At 37.4% G+C, this 18709-nt stretch overlaps 1 protein-coding gene across 1 annotated transcript in view; it reads left to right on the top strand.

The window, feature by feature from the left end:
* MORC1 (MORC family CW-type zinc finger 1) overlaps positions 1 to 18709 on the top strand; it is a gene marked incomplete at both ends in the record, with an annotated part of 188250 nt that overhangs the window by 89875 nt on the left and 79666 nt on the right. Inside the window, 3 exons of the mRNA XM_081235628.1 lie at positions 7605 to 7733; positions 11043 to 11148; positions 15947 to 16085. Of these exons, the coding sequence (XP_081091754.1) occupies positions 7605 to 7733; positions 11043 to 11148; positions 15947 to 16085 (374 nt within the window). The remainder of the gene's footprint in view (positions 1 to 7604; positions 7734 to 11042; positions 11149 to 15946; positions 16086 to 18709) is intronic.

Here is an 18709-nt window from a genome sequence, read left to right as displayed (position 1 = left end):
TTTTTATCATAAAGTGGTGTTGAATTTTGTCAAATGCTCTTTCTGTACCTATTGAGATGATCATATGATTTTTAGTCTTCATTCCATTAATGTAGCATGTCATATTTATTGATTTATGTATGTTGAACTGTTTTTGCATCCAGGGATAAACACCGCATGATCCTTTTATTGTTCTGTCGAATTTGGTTTGCTTTGTTTTGTTGAGGATTTTTGCATCTATGTTCACCGGTGATATTAGCCTATACTTTTCTTTCCTTATAATGTCCTTATCTGGTTTTGGAATCAGGGTAATACAGACCTCATAAAATGAGTTTGGAAGGGTGTCCTCCTCTTCAGTTTCTTGGAAGAGATAGAGAAGGATACGTATCCATTTCTTTAATGTTTGATAAAATTCACCACTGAAGCCATCTGGTCCTGGGCTTCTTATTTGTTGTGAGATTTTTTAAAAAAAATTTTATTGACATAGAGTTGATTTACAATGTTGTGTTAGTTTCAGGTGTACAGCAAAGTGAATCAGTTATATCCACTCTTTTTTTTTTTTTGATTCTTTTCCCATATAGGCCATTACAGAGTATTGAGTAGAGTTCCCTGTGCTATACAGCAGGTTCTTATTAGTTACCTATTTTATATATGGTAGTGTGTATATGTCAATCCCAGTCTCCCAATTTATCCCTCCTGCCCCTTATCCCCTGGTAAATATAAGTTGGTTTTCTACATCTGTGACTCTACTTCCATTTTGTAAATAAGTTCATTTGAACCCTTTTTATTAGATTCCACATGTAAGTGATATCATATGATGTTTGTTTTTCTGTGTCTGACTTACTTCACTCAATATGACAATCTCTAGGTCCATCCATGTTACTGTAAATGGCATTATTTTGTTCTTTTTTATGTCTGAGTAATATTCCATTTTATATATGTACCACATCTTCTTTATCCATTCCTCTGTTGATGGACATTTAGATTGCTTAGATGTCCTGGCTATTGTAAATAGTGCTGCAATGAACATTGGGGTGCATGTATCTTTTCAAATTACGGGTTTCTCTGGGTATATGCCCAGGAGTGGAATTGCTAGGTCATATGGTGGTTCTATTTTTAGTTTTTTAAGGAACCTCCATACTGTTCTCCATAGTGGCTACCCCAGTTTACATTCCCATCAACAGTATAGGAGGGTTCCCTTTTCTCCACCCCCTCTCCAGCATTTACTGTTTGTAGATTTTTTGGTGATGGCCATTCTGACCGGTGTGAGGTGATACCTCATTGTAGTTTTGATTTGCATTTCTCTAAAAATTAGTGATGTTGAGCATCTTTTCATGTACTATTTGGCCATCTGTATGTCTTCTTTGGAGAAATGTCTATTTAGATCTTATGCCCATTTTTTGTATGGAAACACAAAAGACCCCAAATAACCAAAGCAATCTTGAGAAAGAAAAATGGAGCTGAGGAATCAGACTCCCTGACTTCAGACTATACTACAAAGCTACAGTCATCAAAACAGTATGGTACTGGCACAAAAACAAATATAGATCAATGGAACAGCATAGAAAGCCCAGAGATAAACCCATGAACCTATGGTCACCTAATCTATGACAAAGGTGGCAAGAATGTATAATGGGGAAAAAGACAGTCTCTTCATTAAGTGGTGCTGGGAAAACTGGACAGCTACATGTAAAAGAATGAAATTAGAACACTCCTTAACACCATACACAAAAATAAACTCAAAATGGATTAAAGACCTAAATGTAAGGCCAGGCACTATAAAACTCTTCGAGGAAAACTTCGGCAGAACACTTTGAAATCGCAGCAAGATCTTTTTTCATTCACCAACTAGAGTAATGGAAATAAAAACAAAAATAAACAAATGAGATCTAATTAAACTTAAAAGCTTTTGCACAGAAAAGGAAACTGTAAAGAAAACAAAAAGACAACCATCAGAATGGGAGAAAATATTTGCAAATGAAGCAACTGACAAGGGATTAATCTCCAAAATATACAAGCAGCTCATGCAGTTCAATATCAAAAAAAAAACCCAATCAAAAAATGCTGGGAGATTTTTGATTACTGAGTCGATCTTTTTACTCACTCTTGGTCTGTTCATATTTTCTATTTCTTCATGATTCAATCTTGGTAGTTTGTATGTTTCTAGGAATTTACCCATTTCTTCTTGGTTATATCATTTGTTGGCATATAATTGTTCATAGCAGTCTCTTAAGATCCTTTGTATTGATAGTTCTGTGGTATCAGCTGTAATATCCCCTCTTTCATTTCTGACTTTATTTGAGTCTTCACTGTTTTTCTTGGCTAGTCTTATTAGCAGTTTTACAATTTTGTTTATCTTTTCAAAAAGCAGCTCTTAGTTTCATTGATCTTTTCTATTGTTTTCTGTTCTCTATTTCATTTATTTCTGTTCTGATCTTTGCTCTTTTCTTCCTTCTGCTAACTTGGGCTTAGTTCTTTTTCTACCTCCTTGAGGTATAAAATTAGGCTATTTGAGATCTTTCTTGTTTCTTAACGTAGGTGTTTATCGCTATGTGTGGGTTTATTTTTGGGCTTTCTGTTCTGTTCCATTGATCTATATTTCTGTTTTTGTGCCACTGCCATACTGTTTTGATGACTGTAGCTTTGTAGTATAATCTGAAATCAGGCAACCTGATTTCTCCAGCTCTGTTCTACTTTCTCAAGATTGCTTGGGTTCTTCAGGGTCTTTTGTATTTCTCTTTTTTTTTGCGGTACGCGGGCCTCTCACTGTTGTGGCCTCTCCCGTTGCAGAGCACAGGCTCCAGACACGCAGGCTCAGCGGCCATGGCTCACGGGCCCAGCCGCTCTGCGGCATGTGGGATCTTCCCGGACCGGGGCACGAACCCGCATCCCCTGCATCGGCAGGCAGACTCTCAACCACTGCGCCACCAGGGAAGCCCGTCTTTTGTATTTCTATACAAACTTTTAAATTATGATAGGGACTGTATTGAATCTGTAGATTGCCTTGGGTAGTATGGTCATTTTAACAATATTGATTTTTCCAGTCCAAGAACATGGTATATCTTTCCATTTGTTTGTGTCATCTTCAGTTTCTTTCATCAGTGTCTTATAGTTTTCAGAGTATACGTCTTTTGCCTCCTTAGGTAGACTTATTCTTAGGTATTTTATTCTTTTTGATGTGATGGTAAATGGATTGTTTCCTTTGCCCTTTTGATTTTCTCTTTGACTCTTTTGTTGTTCAGTAGTCCATTATTTAATTTCCACCTATTTGTGAATTTTCCAGCTTTCTTCCTCTTGTTGATTTCTAGTTTCATTATGGTCAGAAAAGATACTTGATATGATTCAGTCTTTGTAAATTTTTTAAGATTTATTTTGTGACCTAACATATGATCTATCCTGGAGAATATTCCATATGCATTTGAGAAGAATGTTTATTTTGTTGCTATTGGATGATATATTGTGTGTATGTCTGTTAGGTCCATTTTATCTAATGTATAGTTCAAGTCCATTTTTTCTTATAATTTTATCTCTGGATGACCTATCCATTGTTAAAAGAAGGGTAATGCAGACTCCTACTATTATTACGTTGCGGTGTATTTCTCCCTTTAGATCTGTTAATATTTGCTTAATGTATTTAGGTGCTCTGATATTGGGTGTATGTGTTTACAATTGTTAATAGCCTCTTGATGAATCAGCTTCTTTATCGTTAAATAATAACCTTCTTTTTCTCTTCCTACAGTTTTTGACTTAAAGTATGTCTTGTCTAATAATAAGTATAGCTACCCATGCTCTCTTTTGGTTTCCATTTGCATGGTATCTTTTTTTCCATCACTTCAATTTGAGCCTATGTGTGGCCTTAAAACTGATATGAGTCTTTTATAGACATCATATAGTTGGGTCTTGGTTTTTATCTATTCAGTCACTTTACATCTTTTCATTGGAGAATTTAATCCACTTATATTTGAAGTAATTATTGATAGATAAGGATTTACTACTGCCATCTTATTAATTGTTTTCTGGCTGTTCTGTAGTTCCTTTGTTTCTTTCTTCCTCTCTTGGTCTCTTCCTTTGTGATATGATAATTTTCTGTAGTATTATACTTTGAATCCTTTCTCTTTATCTTTTGTACATCTGCTATAGATTTTTGCTTTGTGGTTATGAGGCATACATAAAACATGTTATAGTTATAACAGTCTATTTTAAGTTTACAACAACTTAACTTCTATCACGTATAAAAACTCAACTGTTTTACTCCCTCCTCCCACAAACATTTTATGTTCTTTATTTCACAATTTACATATTTTAATATTGTGTATTCATTAATAAATATTGTAGCTATGGTTTTAATACTTTGTCTTTTAACCTTTATACTAGAGTTAAGTGATTTATATACCATCATTACAGAGTTAGAGTATTCTGAATTTGACTATATACTTACCCTTACCAGTGAGTTTTATATTTTCACATTTTTAAGTTACTAATTAGCTTCCTTTCATTTCAGCTTGAAGAACTCCCTTTAGCATTTCTTGTAAGGCAGGTCTAGTAACGAACTCCCTCAGCTTTTGTGTGTTTGGGAAATTCTTTATTTCTCCCTCATTTCTGAAGGATAGCTTCAATACAGGTAATGTATTCATGGTTGGCAGGTTATTTTTTTCTTTCAGCACATTGATTATATTATTCCACTCTCACCTGATCTATAAGGTTTCTGCTGAAAAATCCGCTGATAAACTTTTGGGGTTCCCTTGTATGGGAGGAACTTTTTTCCTCAGGATAGTTGTATAAATCTCTACAGACTGAGTAACACATGAAAGAAAACAGAAACTGGTGTGGTATGTTTCCTCCTACTGCCGTTTCTCTGGCCAACTTACTTATCCACTTGCTGAAGCATCTACCTAGTCTTCAGGGTCCACTCCATGGAAATTTGTTTTAACAACATATTATAAATTATGCATATTGGAGTAGCTGCTATCTGAAGGAAAAAAAAGTTCCATTGGCAGTTAGGAAAAGCAATTTCTGATTCCCAGATTGAATATCTCTGGTTATTTCCTTTGTCCTGATATCTACTTTGAATAGTATAATACCTTCTGTCAGTCCTGGTCATTAGATGTTGGGCTACTGAGTGTTCTCATTTATATCTTTGATAGCCAGTAATTCTTTAGTATTATTTCATCTTATAAGTAAACATTAAGCTCTGAGTGTCAGCTACTGAAAGCAAGCTCCTAAACATAGCCGTTGTCTTCAAGGATTTCACTTTCTAGAGGGAAAATAGACATAAAGTGAACTGAAATGTAACGTGTAAGCATTGTAAGAGTGGTGTGACCACAGAGCAGGTATCACCCCACCCTTGAGAGGCATGTGCCTGTGTTTCTAACATGCTAGTAGTTTTATCACTTTTAAAATATTTATTTTGGGATTCACAGTTGATGTTCGTTTTATAAGTTTGCTGGGTTGTGTTAACTGTGATTAGTTAATGTTTTCAGGGAGAGATGCTATTTCACTTCCATTTTATCCCAAACAAAACATTAATAAGCTATTTTATCAAGAATGGCAGCAAGATTTTTTGAGGGCTTATTAGGTGCAGGTTGCTGAGCTCTGAGTTGAGGACATGCATAGTGATAAAGCACAGTTCCTTGTTTGCAAAGGTGAGGTCTTTTGGGGGAAGTAACGTTTAGAGAGAGGACAAATACAGAACAGCAGTAACTTAAATTTCTGCACAGCACTACTGTTTTTAATGCACCTTCATATTTATTCTTAGTGATAACCATGTAAGGCAAGTTATTGTAAACACTTTATGGATAAGAAAATTTACTGGCTTTCCCACAATTACACAATAAATCTGTGGTAGACAGCACTCAAAGTCACCTGACTTTAATCTACAGCACTTCCTGCCTTGACATAATAAGAACTGAGTAGTTCATGTGGAAATCAGAGAACAAGGTCTCACGAGCCCTGTCCAGACACTAAAGAGTGTTTCAGGATCTGGTGTGCAGCGAAAAAGTGGAGTCTGGGCTGGGCCAATACCAAATGCTGAGCGAAGAGCAGAAAACCAAAAGTCTGAGTTGAGAAAAGCCCAAGAAGCAGGATCCAAAGGGAAACCTGAGGCAAGAGCTGGTAGGGACTTTGTGAAGAAACAAGGTAGGAGACCAGGGAATTTGTGAGGGTAGCTGTCAGCCCAGCTCAATTGCAAAGCCCCTTTGGAAGACTGAGTTCCTTCCCTGCTGGTCTTAAAGGCATATAGCATTCTGAACCTAAATTTTAAAAGGTATAGGAAAGTGTAAAGATGTTTATTGGTATTTTGCCTGGATTACACAGTCAATTGTTAAGGTTGATGTAAGGCTGGCCCTATTTCATGTATTTTTTATTTCCAAGGTATATATTTTAGAATATTACTTTTTGAACTTTGTACATTGATGAAATGTTCTCTATCTGCCAAATTTCAATGCTCAGTAGCCACATGTGGCCAGTTGGTTACCATATTGTACAGAATGGTAAATATGGATGCTTTTTTCAAAAAAGTACTTTTAAAGTAATACATGCACGTGTAAAAATACTCAAAGTGTTCAGAAAGTAAAAAAAGAAAAGTGAAAGTACCTTCCCCTGCCTTCCTCTCTACCTCTGTCCTTTCTCCAATGGTATCCACTATTAAAACTTTCTTTTGTGTCCTTTTAGGAAAAGAAAAGTGTGTCCTTCAAAATTTTATCCGTATATGCTCTTTTTTTACATTACAAAAGTTGATTATACTAGGTTTGCTATTTTACATCTTTTTAAAAAATTATTATTAAAACTCTGTCTTGGAGATCTTGATGCAATAATATATTTAGCTCTAACTCCGTGTTTTAAAGTTTATCTAATGTTCCCTTGTTTGAAAATGGGATTTGTCAGTTCCCTATTCTGGACTTTTACCTTGTTTCCAGGTTTTTTTGTTTGTTTGTTTTTTTGTTTTCTATTCAAACAGTGCTATGATATATACGGCCATTGTGTTGTATGTTTGTAGGGAAGATTCCTAGCAGTGCAATTGCTGGATCAACAGATAAGAACACAGCCTCTTAAGGAGGACTCCTGAATGGGCCTCCATGACAAGTACTGTTCTAAGCAAGGAGGAAGTTTAGAATCTAGGGCAAGGGTAGGGCATAAACAATAGAGACTGGAAGAGAAGGGAACCAGAGATAAAATAGAAACTCTTGACTGTGAGACAAGATGATAACTATTTGTATCAATAGTCTTAAGGGTGGCTTTTAAGTTTAATCAGTGCAGTCCCTCCTAGGAGTATTTAAGAAAAAAGTTTTAAGTGTCAATGTATTTTATTGCAACAATAAAAGTGTGTATTATTTTTATAACTGCAATTGTGTTCAGTTTTATTATAAAGATGTTGCATGTTTATTACATATAGTTTGGAAAAATGCAAGAAAGTGTAAAGCAGAAAACAAATTTCATCCATACGCAGAGGAAACCAGTGTCAAATATTTTAATCACTTATTTCTGTATATATATTAGTTTTTACATGTTCGAGATTGTATTGTATATACATGTGTTTATGTCCAAATTTCCTTTTGCTTATCATCTTTATCTTACTGATTTTATTTTCTTTCATTATTCTTTGCCTGCTTTTTTCTTTCTTTTTTTAGGTAATAGAAATCTAACATTGTTTTGGAATGAACTTGGATACCTGAATAATAAGGACATGGAGAAATCTTCAGATTCTATTCAATATCAAAGAAGACAGGCCATGGCCATCCCATTCATTATTCAGTGTGGTGAGTGTTAAATTTCATTCCAATTAGCAAACTTTTAGTGAGAGCCTAATATGCAAGTTGTTGTGTTAAAAAATAGGGCATGAGGAAGACAAAGGTGGGTAAGACAGGGTTTTTGCTTCCAAGGAGATTAGGGTCTAGGAGAAAGGTTAAGATGAGTATGAAAATAATTGTAATAGAGGTGAAAATAGTGTAAATGATGTAAAAGAGGCCTAAATTTGTTTGAGGGTTCAAAGAAAGGGAAGAGGAGGAGATTAAAGCAAGGCTTCATGACAGAGGTAGCTTTGCCATGGTCTTTAAAGTAGACTTTTGAAGGGCAGAGATGTAGCTGGAAATCTGTGTTAATATCAGGTGTATACTTCAGCTAATATTTTTGTGGTGGATAATAGAATCAGTCATTTTTTTATTTTTAATACTTAACACTATGTTAAATAAGAGTAGGTACTTAGTAATTGACTACTGACTGAATGAATGATGAATAAATAATAGAAGAGAAAACTGTTAAGTTGAGTAAACATGCTAAATGGCCTTGAATGCCAGGTTAAGGAGTTTTTACTTTAATAAGCAATGGAGAGGCACCAGAAGTTTTTCAGAAGGAGAGTGATATCATTGAAGCACTGAACACTTATTACGTGTCTCTACTGTCTGCAGGGAATCGGCCATTCAGTGGGGAAGGCAGTCAAGCAAACAAAATATCACCCTGTAGCTATTTACACAGGGCCAAGGGAACACCTCCCCAACCTTGAGCCTGGGGTGGTTCAAAGAGGACCTGACTTGATGTCACTTGTAGTAAGGTTGCTCTGGCAGCTTAGTGCAGGATGATTTGGAGGAGGGCTAGAGCAGAGGTTGGGTCAGACCTCTGATGAGACTACTGGCATAATCCAGGATCCAGGTGAGAAATTGTAAATGTCTGAATAAAGGCATGGCAGTGAGATTTAAGAGGAACACAAATGACAGACAGATGCTTAGAAGGTATAACTGAGGAAATTGATGACTATATGCAACAGCCTATTGGATGATAATATTACTGGCTAAAAATGACAGTGTTTTTGACATGTGCAAGGTACTGCCAGAATCCAATCTCCGGTACCTGAGAGCTGTGTGAAATTGGGCAAATTCCTTAACTTCTCTAAGCCTCAGTTTTCTTATTTATAAAATGAGGTTAGTATTTGTAGTTACATCATGAAGTTTTGTGAAAATACAATTAATTCACACATGTAAAGTTTACTAGGTGCTTGGGATAGTGTACTAGGGTTCTCCAGAGAAAGAGAACCAATAGGATAGATAGATTTATGGACAGATGGATGGATAGTTAGATAGATATTAATTATAGGAAATTGGCTCACATGATTAAGGAGGCTGACAACTCCCAAGATCTGTAGTCAGCAAGCTGAAGACCTAGAAGAGCCATTGGTTTAATTCCAGTTTGAGTCTTAAGGCCTGAGAACCAGGAGACCTGATGATGTAGTTCCAGTCTAAATGTTGACAGGCTCAATACCCAGGAAGAGCCGATGTTTTAGTTCTAGTCTGAAGGCAGGAAAAACCTGATGTCTCAGTTCAAGACAGTCAGAGGTTTCTCCTTACTCTCAAGAGTGTCAGCTCTTTTTTTTTTTTCCTCTATTCAGGTCTTCAACTGATTTGTTGAGGCCCACCCATATTAGGGAAGACAGTGTGCTTTACTCATTCTACCAGCTCAAATGTTAATCTCATCCAAAACACCCTCACAGATACACTCAGAATAATGTTTGACCAAATATCCAGACACCCCTTGGCCCCATCAAATTGACACATAAAAGTAACCATCACAGATAATACCTAGCAGTGTTGGCTTTTATCATTGTTATTATATCATATAATCCTCAGGAACCCTTTTAGGTAAGTAGTAATATTAATCTCTTTTTACAGATAATGATACTGAAACATAGCGCAGTAATTTTTCTGAGATAATAGAGGTAGTCATTGTGGAGCTATTCAGATTCTTTTTTTCTTTTTTGCAATCAAATTTTTAATAACAAAAATACTATATTTTAATATGGTGAGATACATTTGGCTAAGTACAGATTTTAAAAAACAAAAATGTCTAGCTCAACAGTACAACCATACAGCTTTGTACAGAACATTCCGTAGATCAACAGAAAATACATTTGAGCACAAAAATTAAAAATATTTAAAGAGAATCTCTAAGCATTTTATTTCTTCAAAACAGACATATAGTACTGATTAAATATCTACAAATGCTTTTCCTTTACAAAAATACATATATTCTTAATAGACTAAGTCATTAACAATGACCTGGTAATCTTTCACTTCAATTTGAATGATTTATAAGCTAAATCTTACAACTACAGAAAGGTTTTTATTTGTATGTTAAGATGTTACCACTTTTGACCAAAAAGAAAAAGCTTAAAATATTTTACATTTCAAAGGAAAATTAGCAACATAACTGTACAATATAGTCTATGATGGTTTTATTTAATGTGAAGGCTACTCTATTAAAAACTGGTGCTTGCTGTTGTGTTGCCAAATGCAGTGAGATGTAGGTATTGGTTGTGGGAATTACAAAAATGAGTGAGTTTGCCATAACTTTAATTTTCCGGGCTATTCAGATTCTTAACCACTGTGCAAACTGCTTCCATCTTATATGAGCAGAGGGAAGTATTTACCCAAGAGCCATTAACAGTGGGTCTGGAGGGAGCTTAGGATTAAAGTGAGGAATAGCCTGGGGAGAATAGAGTGCCTTAGTCCTAAAATCCAGGAGGGACTGAAAGGGAGAAAGGGATAAAGAAGTCAAAACTGTAGACTGGAGAGTAGGATAAGACCTATAAAAAACAAAAATGCAGAGCAAGGAACTATGTGTAAATGGTAGAGAGAGCTTGATTTGCCTTGTTATGTTAGTCATGTGGTTGGAGATGAACAGTGGTATTGTTGGCAGATAGATAATAGGTCAGAAAAAATGGGAGAGTCAGGTCACTGGAAGTCTTCATATGGTTTGAGAAGAGGTAAAGAGGGACCTATTAAGATTCTTCTGGCTTAAACTAGTAGCAACCAACTGGAAAGAACTTAAGCAATAATGGCGATAATAATAATAACAGCAGCAACAATAATAATTTATTGATGGTGTCCTAGGGTAGCTCATAGAATCCTGAACTATTTGTGCCATCAAATATAATGGTATATGATCAAGGATTCACTTGTCTTTGGATTGAAATACCTCATACTTTCGGTATATGCAACCTGACATCTTACTATGTTAGATTCACTTCTGATTGTGGTCTTTCTTGTATGTATGTGGTTTTGTTTTTATTATTTTAGACCTTTGCCTTAAATGGAGAGTCTTGCCTCCCTCTACTAATTATCAGGAAAAAGAAAATTTTGACTTCTGGATTTGTGCTAATAATGCTAACCTCTTGGAATACAGGTAGTTTTTGATAGTTTTCTAAAATTCTTTATTCATTTTTAATCCTGAAATATATATGTGTGAAACTGGATACACAGGTAATTTTTAGCTTAGTAGCTGTCATCTCTTCTAACTCTTTCTAGCCCCTTGCCACCTCTGGAAGGATATTTCGTTAGTGCTCTTTTCCATCAAGTTAAGAGAGTCCTGGGTGTAACTTTTTGTCAGCATTTGGTGTGCAGCTCTGTGCTTCCACTGGCGGGAGACCGTGCTTCCACTGGCGGGAGACCTACCCTGGTGTTTAAGAGTTCTGCCTTCCAGTTCATTTACACGCAATGTACAATCTTATCCTGCAGGAGTCTTATCTAGAGGGTGTCTCTAGAGGCACTGAACTGTTAGACTATGTGCTTTTCCTGTTTGAGTCATATATTGATTTCATTGCTTTGTGCTTTTGGAGGAAGAAGTTCAGACTAAAACAGGAAAAAAAACCAATTAAATATTGATGAATGTCAGTGTTACTACAAGCCCTTTTTGACTTACTTCTTTTCCTTGTGGGCAAAAGAGTTAATACTCCCCTTTAACAAAGGCACCCTTAAGTGAAGCATCGCTTTTCCATGGAGTTTATTCTAAGTACTTTGACCTAGATAAGTGGATCAATATTGCTAATACAGACATTAGGGTAATAACTCTTGTTTATTTTTATCCAGCCCTGAATTTAAAAAAAAGACCGACTGAATAAAATTTAGAAAGAAGAAAGCATTTAGAAACTGCTACTAAAACCCCTTCCACCTGGAGTCTCCAGGTTAATCATATTTAGAGGCTAACGAAAAATGTCAGAGGTGACAGGGGCTCTTAGATTTCACATGGCCCAAGGGGTTTTTCAGTCTCCCTTTCTTGGTTTGCAGCAGAACCTTTTTTTTTTCTCCCCCAAATAAAATTTGTCTCTGACCTCAAGTATATAAAACAGATAACAACAGAACTGTCCTGATTGAATTGGAGGTTGAGAATCTGGGGGCCAGAGGTATCCACTTCTCATTTCTGTCCCTACTCTCTCTAAAAAGCTTAGAGCTCCAGGGAGCATGATTATAAAACAGTGATATAGTCTCACTTCTCCACTTTAGAGAAATGGAAATTGAAGCCCAAAATGGGGGGTGAGAAGCCTGTTCATGAAGCTGCTGGCCCAGGTCTTCTAACTCCCAACCTGATTCTAGTCCTAACTTGTAACTTAAATATCTCCCAAATAGGAACACAGTGGTGGCTCATTTTCAATATTAAGAATAGGTAGTGTTTTCATTGTCATTGTCATGATTTTCACCCAAGTGTTGTTTAAGAGAAGTTTTGTTGTTGTTGTTTTGGTTTTGATTTTTAAATTTCTGCGTGGAAAGCCTTGTGCTAGGAAATGTAAGTAAAATTGGTCCAAGCCCACAACTGTCAAAAAAAAAAAAGTTAATAATATTGGTCACTTTCTGTGAGCTCAGAACTTTCATACAGTGTAGGATAGTGTTTAGAGTTCAGACTCTGGGTCCAGACTGCCTGGGTTTGACTCCTGGCTTCATTAGCCTCTTAAGCCTTGGACAAATGATATAACCTCTCTTTAACTCATCTTCCCATCACCTAGGATGGAGTGTAATAATAGTACCTTCTGCATGTTTTCTAGGTCCAACTGAGCCCCTTTTAAGGACAGTCTAAGTCCCTGGTCACTGGGGGCCCCTTGGTAACAAGCCATGAGAATTTAGATTCCTCCCCACATTCTAACCATATACTCATTACTTCTCACCCCAGTCTTAGGCCTTCTCGGACCCACAGAACTGGGAATCTATCCTCTGTAGCTTCCCTTTTCTCAAACTTACAATTGTCCTTGAATTGGCATGGTTTCCCCCTCTTCTCCTTGAAAAGTGATGATGCCATCACAGAACGTTATAAAATTAGTTTCAGAACTGTATTAATTCTCTTTTACACATCAAAACACTGCCACTTGTGATGACAGGCAAGATAAATTTGCCATGTTGGCAGAAAACTGATGGACCTTAAAAGCCTGAAATGCAAAAAATCTTATATTTATAATTTCTTAAGTCCTTGATTCTTTAAATATACTGACATAATTTTGACCATCTGTATGTCATTTCCACTGAAAAGATTAGGACAAAAAATATGCTTAAAGTGATAGCAAGAGATTTAGAAATGGGAGCTGTAGAGAAAAACTCCTGATTATAAGGGCAGTTTCTTGAGAGCTGACACTTCCTTTATGGGAGATCGTTAACAGTGATGCAGATGAAGATTCCCAAGGGAAGAGGAGTTGATCTGATGACCTCACTCAGTCCTCTGATTCAGTATGTTTGTATGGACTGTGCATAATTTGAGACTAAGCCATGAATTAGCAAAACCCTGATACATATGTGCTATTGGATTTGGATAGAATCACATAAAATAAGTGTGTTAAAGTGATGAGACATGAAATATAGTTATTTATTAGGCAACATTTGATGAGTGGAAGGACAGAGTAATGGGGCGAAAAGTGGCATCGTCTGTATTTACAGAAAATACGGTTTATTGTCAGCAGTGAATTGCCAATTGTCCTCAGGGTTAATGCCACTGAATAGCATTTGAGTGAACAATGTCCGTGTAACCAGAACTGGGGCAGGAAACATAATAATAACTCTCTCTTACATAGCAATTACACATTATGTCATTTCTTCTTTACAATAATCACGTGAGCTTTCTCCATTTCTCAGAGGAGAAAACAGTGAGGCTAAGGGAGGTCCAGTGTCTTGTCCAGGATTCCTCCCTAAACCTGAAACTTGAAGCCAAGCACTTTGATGCAAAACCTGTACTCCTTCTGCCTTACTACATCACGGACTCTCCGAAGGGATCCTTATCTCAGGAAGCCTAATTCCAGACAAATACTTTTTGGTGACAAAACATATCATTTTACAAATGGTAGTATTTAGAGTTGGTGACCCAGGCAGGGTAAAAAGGAGCCATTCTTTTTCAGACCACCGAAGCCTCTTTTTGTTTTCCACCTTAATCACAGAGGGAGGCTACACATTTTTGTCACAGTACCCAAGAAATAAATATCGGTGTGCTTCCATTACATTCATTCTGTGCGTTTCTGTGTATTGAAAATAGGGTTCACCAGCAGGGTAAAAATGATGCCTATCATTTGACTAAACCCAAAAGTCTGAATTTTGAAAAGGATGTTAAAAAATATCTGTGGCTTGTATTTCATATTAAAATTTAATTTGTTTCTAAAAATCTTTGAGGACAATTGAATGGATTGCATTTTAATAAAATATCTGAGGTTTCTCTTTTCTAAGTAAAAACTTAATGCTGCCACAAGGTTCTTTTCTCAAATGAAATAGAAACCTGTGTAGGCACCACCCCACAGATGTCTTCAAATGAACACTGCAGGTGGTTATATATATATAGGTAGGTGTCCCCTGATTTGTTTACCTACCACCTTTCTTTGAAAAATAACAGTAAAAACAAATACCATATGTGGGTGGAATTAAGTGTTTTTTCACAGTAGTAGTTGAATTTGATTGTAGTCCTCACTCTTCTCTGCTGGTGGGAGCAAGAAAAGTATATGCTGCAGCCTTGAAAAATAGAGAAATATAGTGGGTATGATATGCTTTGCTTTTCCTACACTGTTTCAGGTGGGAGAAGTCCTTTTCTCTATTTTCAACCTCCTCCTCCCTTTCCTAGCTTAATACCCATTTATTTTAGAACATGAACTTCCCCCTCTTTTTGGTCCCTACCAATGATGAAAAATCATTCTTGTGTAAAGCAGGCTCTAAGAATCGACCTCAGCATTTTGTTCCCTCCTCCCCCCCCCACCATGTCCCCAGCCATGCTCTGAATTGAGGCCTTGTCCAATGGGAATGGAACTTCTTGTCTCTGCCAAGCCTCCATACCAAAGTCAATAAGATGATATCTCAATTTTTCAACAATTTGGCTAGCTCAGCTCCCCAAAACATAGCCATGAAACCAGAAGTAGGAAAAAAAAAAGGCCTCAAACCTCTCCAATCATATGTCTCAAAAATCATTAGTATTTTTTGTAACCATAAAGATGGATGCCTTCATGCACAGCCTTTTTATTGCAATTTAAACACAATTCTACTTGACTATGTACAATAATACATGTATTAACCTACTAGTGGTTGGAGACAGCACATCAGTAAGGCTGGGAAACAGAGTGCCCACCAGCAGCAGGTACACTGACAGCAGCAGGGAGAGGAGGGTGCTAGGGTGCTGCATCAGGTCACCGGGAAGCTTGATGAAGGGCTCCACTACGCAGCTCCATAACCCCCAAGGTGGTCCCTGAGTACCGCCTCCCATTGCAGTAGTTGCTGGTCTTCACAGTGATTCTGAGTCATCAAACGAAGGATCTCTATGTTTCAGAAGCAGAGTTATTTGGTATCTTTTACAGAGACAGAGAGATTTCAATCCCAAATTTTTTTGGAAGAAAAAAACCACTTGGTAGTAATAAGGTAGGCTTCAATTATCTAAAAAACATTTTTGCAAAAGGCCTCATTTCATGATAACGCAGGATAAATGAAGCATTAGTAAATAATATTCTCCCATTCTCATAAATATATACTACCCTCCACATTTTCCAGTAAGTTCTTTTCCAAGCAAATTGGAGATTTAAGGTCATGTATTACCTAAATTCTCAATATAATGCTCTATTTGAGCAATGCTGCATTTGAGTTTTGGATATAAGCCAGAGAGTTACTCCTGGTAGAAGTAAATAATCTTTTACGGACAGTAAATAGTTTTATATTTCCTCCTGATATTATCTTTTGTACTTATTGATTGTGAAAAGTTGTCATCAGACACAACGACTACCTTCCATCCCCCTGGGCACTACAAGAACAGTATCACGATCAAAAAATGAGAAAGGCAAGCAACTTCGAAAGTCAGTCCAGACATATCAAAATCGACGGGTAGAACCTCATCAACAGGTGAGCTGTTAGTTATTCTTTCCAAAATCTACCCAGAGTCTTGAGCTGTTAATTTTGTGTGTGCAAATTGACTGATGTGGTTTACCCGAGTAAAATATGTAGCCTCTTTTTTTCATCTTTTTTTGTCACCTCCTTTTAATTTTGGATCTAAGGACTGTGCTAGAGGTGATCACAAGTACTCCAGGGGTCCAGAAAGGAAAAGAACTTCTTCAAATAATACTACATTTTGTACGTGATATCAAAGTCCATCTCCACAACAGTGCATGTGAGGAACAGGGGAATATATTTCCACTCTAGGATGTAGAAGTCAACCAGCGTGTTGAAGGTCACAGGGTCAAGTTTGGGACACTGGTCTGTATGACTCCAAAGATTAGGCTCTTTTTATTTCTTTGGGCTTCTTCCCTGAGATAAAGAGTTGTTCTTTTAAAATATTAGCCTATTAATACAGCAACTTAAAGTCATATTTAATTATTAAGAAAATTCAATTAATAAAATATTACTATCAGTAAATGTAGGTAACCATGACAATTGCAAATGAAAAAGTGGCATGCAGAATTTTTCTTTTAATCTCTTAGCTAATAAATTAATTACATCTCTGTTTATAGATTTAGCACCCAACTTCAGCATTTTTTAATTGTGTAGCCTGTCAAGCTCCTCAAATAGGAATTGAGAAGGTCTGCAGCATATGTCCAAATATGTTGACTCCTGTGTAGATGTCAGGAAATAAAATGCTTATTTGAGTAGAAAACTGCCTTCCTGGGTGGGAGTTAAGACATCCAGGCTTACCACCTGATTATTACATGTATTCCTGGGTTCTTAGAAGATGAACTTTCTTTTCTACCCCAGCTTCATCTTCTTACCACTCCGACGTTGCTGGGGATCTGCCATGCAGGTCAGCCAGCACCTGTGATCACAGACAACAAAACCTGACCCTCCCTTTTTAGTCTGGAGTCTCAGGGTTTCTTTTGGGAAGATAACTGAGAGTTATTTAGAAACATATTCTAAGCATTCTTCAATCCCTAAAAGTGGCTCAACTTTTTACAATTCTTAGAGCATCTGGTTGTGTTTTGTTTTGTTATTTTCGGTACGTGGGCCTCTCACTGTTGTGGCCTCTACCGTTGCGAAGAACAGGCTCCAGACGCGCAGGCTCAGCGGCCATGGCTCACAGGCCCAGCCTCTCTGTGGCACGTGGGATCCTCCCGGACCGGGGCACGAACCCGTGTCCCCTGCATCGGCAGGCAGACTCTCAACCACTGCTCCACCAGGGAAGCCCTGGTTGTGGTTTTGATAACAGGTCAGATGTAAAAATATCACCACCTGTGGGGGTTTTTTTTTGCGGTACACGGGACTCTCGCTCTCGTGGCCTCTCCCGTTGTGGAGCACAGGCTCCGGATGCGCAGGCTCAGCAGCCGTGGCTCACAGGCCCAGCTGCTCCGCGGCACGTGGGATCTTCCCGGACCGGGGCACGAACCCATGTCCCCTGCATCGGCAGGTGGACTCTCAACCACTGCGCCACCAGGGAAGCCCTGTGGTTATTTTTATAAACAATTAGGTGAAGTCAAATCTTTTCAGTGTGAAATATCTTAATTTGTTTTGTTTCTTATTTTGCTTACCACTTCTTGTAGCTTTGTGAAGGCATTCAGAACATCCTGAATTGATTTTATCTTTATTGTAGTCACTGGATATTTCTTTTCTTACAGAAGTCAGAGCTGACCCTTGGATAGTGATAGTGCCAATCACTAAGTCTTAACTACTTTGTCTTTGTATGGGATTGGATGTTTTATTCATCATTGAGGTAGAGATTTTGATAGAGGCTGATGGAGTAACAGATCTGGGCCATCTGTTCTACTTATTCTTTCTTTCTTGGTAGTTGATTTTTTCATATAAAATTTGAGCCAGGTTTATAGATTCAGTCTGCTTTAGATATAAACAAAGAAGTTTTGGCAGGACTTAAATAGAAACTCCTACCAGTTGAAAGGACGTTAAGACTCTTCACCATCCTCCCCTACCCCATTTTATGAAAATAATCCTCACATCTTTTTTCTTCTTTCCTTTTTAATTTTTTGGCTGCATCGTTCGGCATGTGGAATCTTAGTTTCCCGACCAGGGATCAAACTCGTGCCCCCTGCAGTGGAAGTGTGGATTCTTAACCACTGGACTACCAGGGAAGTCCCAATCCTTGCATCTTTAACACACTTCCAGCATGCAGGGCCCTTCACTGACCCTGTTTTTGTGGTAGTCAAGGAAAAGTTTGGCTAGGGGTCACCTAACCACGGGCAACCAATTGATTTTGATGTGGTCATTGAACACACACTTGCCCTTGGGTCTGTCCCATGCTAAGCTTGGTGGGGAATAGAGTGACTCTAACACCAGAATGTAAGCCCTGTGACTGCAAGGCTGGTTTTGGTTTTGTTCATTGTCTGTATTACCAAAAACACTGCCTGGCATGTAGTACGTACTCAACAGATAGTTGTTGAATCACGGGATAAAATATGCCCTCAGATAATATACAGTCCCTTTGAAGACCAAGTCTGACAGCTATTTAAAAGATAGCCACTACTGTAAGACAGTACTAGTTTACTACTTGTCTGATCATAGTGGAAACTGAATTAGAAGTTTATTAC

This window comes from Mesoplodon bidens (genome assembly GCF_964165515.1).
Source record: "Mesoplodon bidens genome assembly, chromosome: 5".
NCBI classification, from domain to species: Eukaryota; Metazoa; Chordata; class Mammalia; order Artiodactyla; family Ziphiidae; genus Mesoplodon; species Mesoplodon bidens.
Note: the sequence above shows the minus strand (reverse complement) of the source record. Positions and strands in the feature narration are given on the sequence as shown.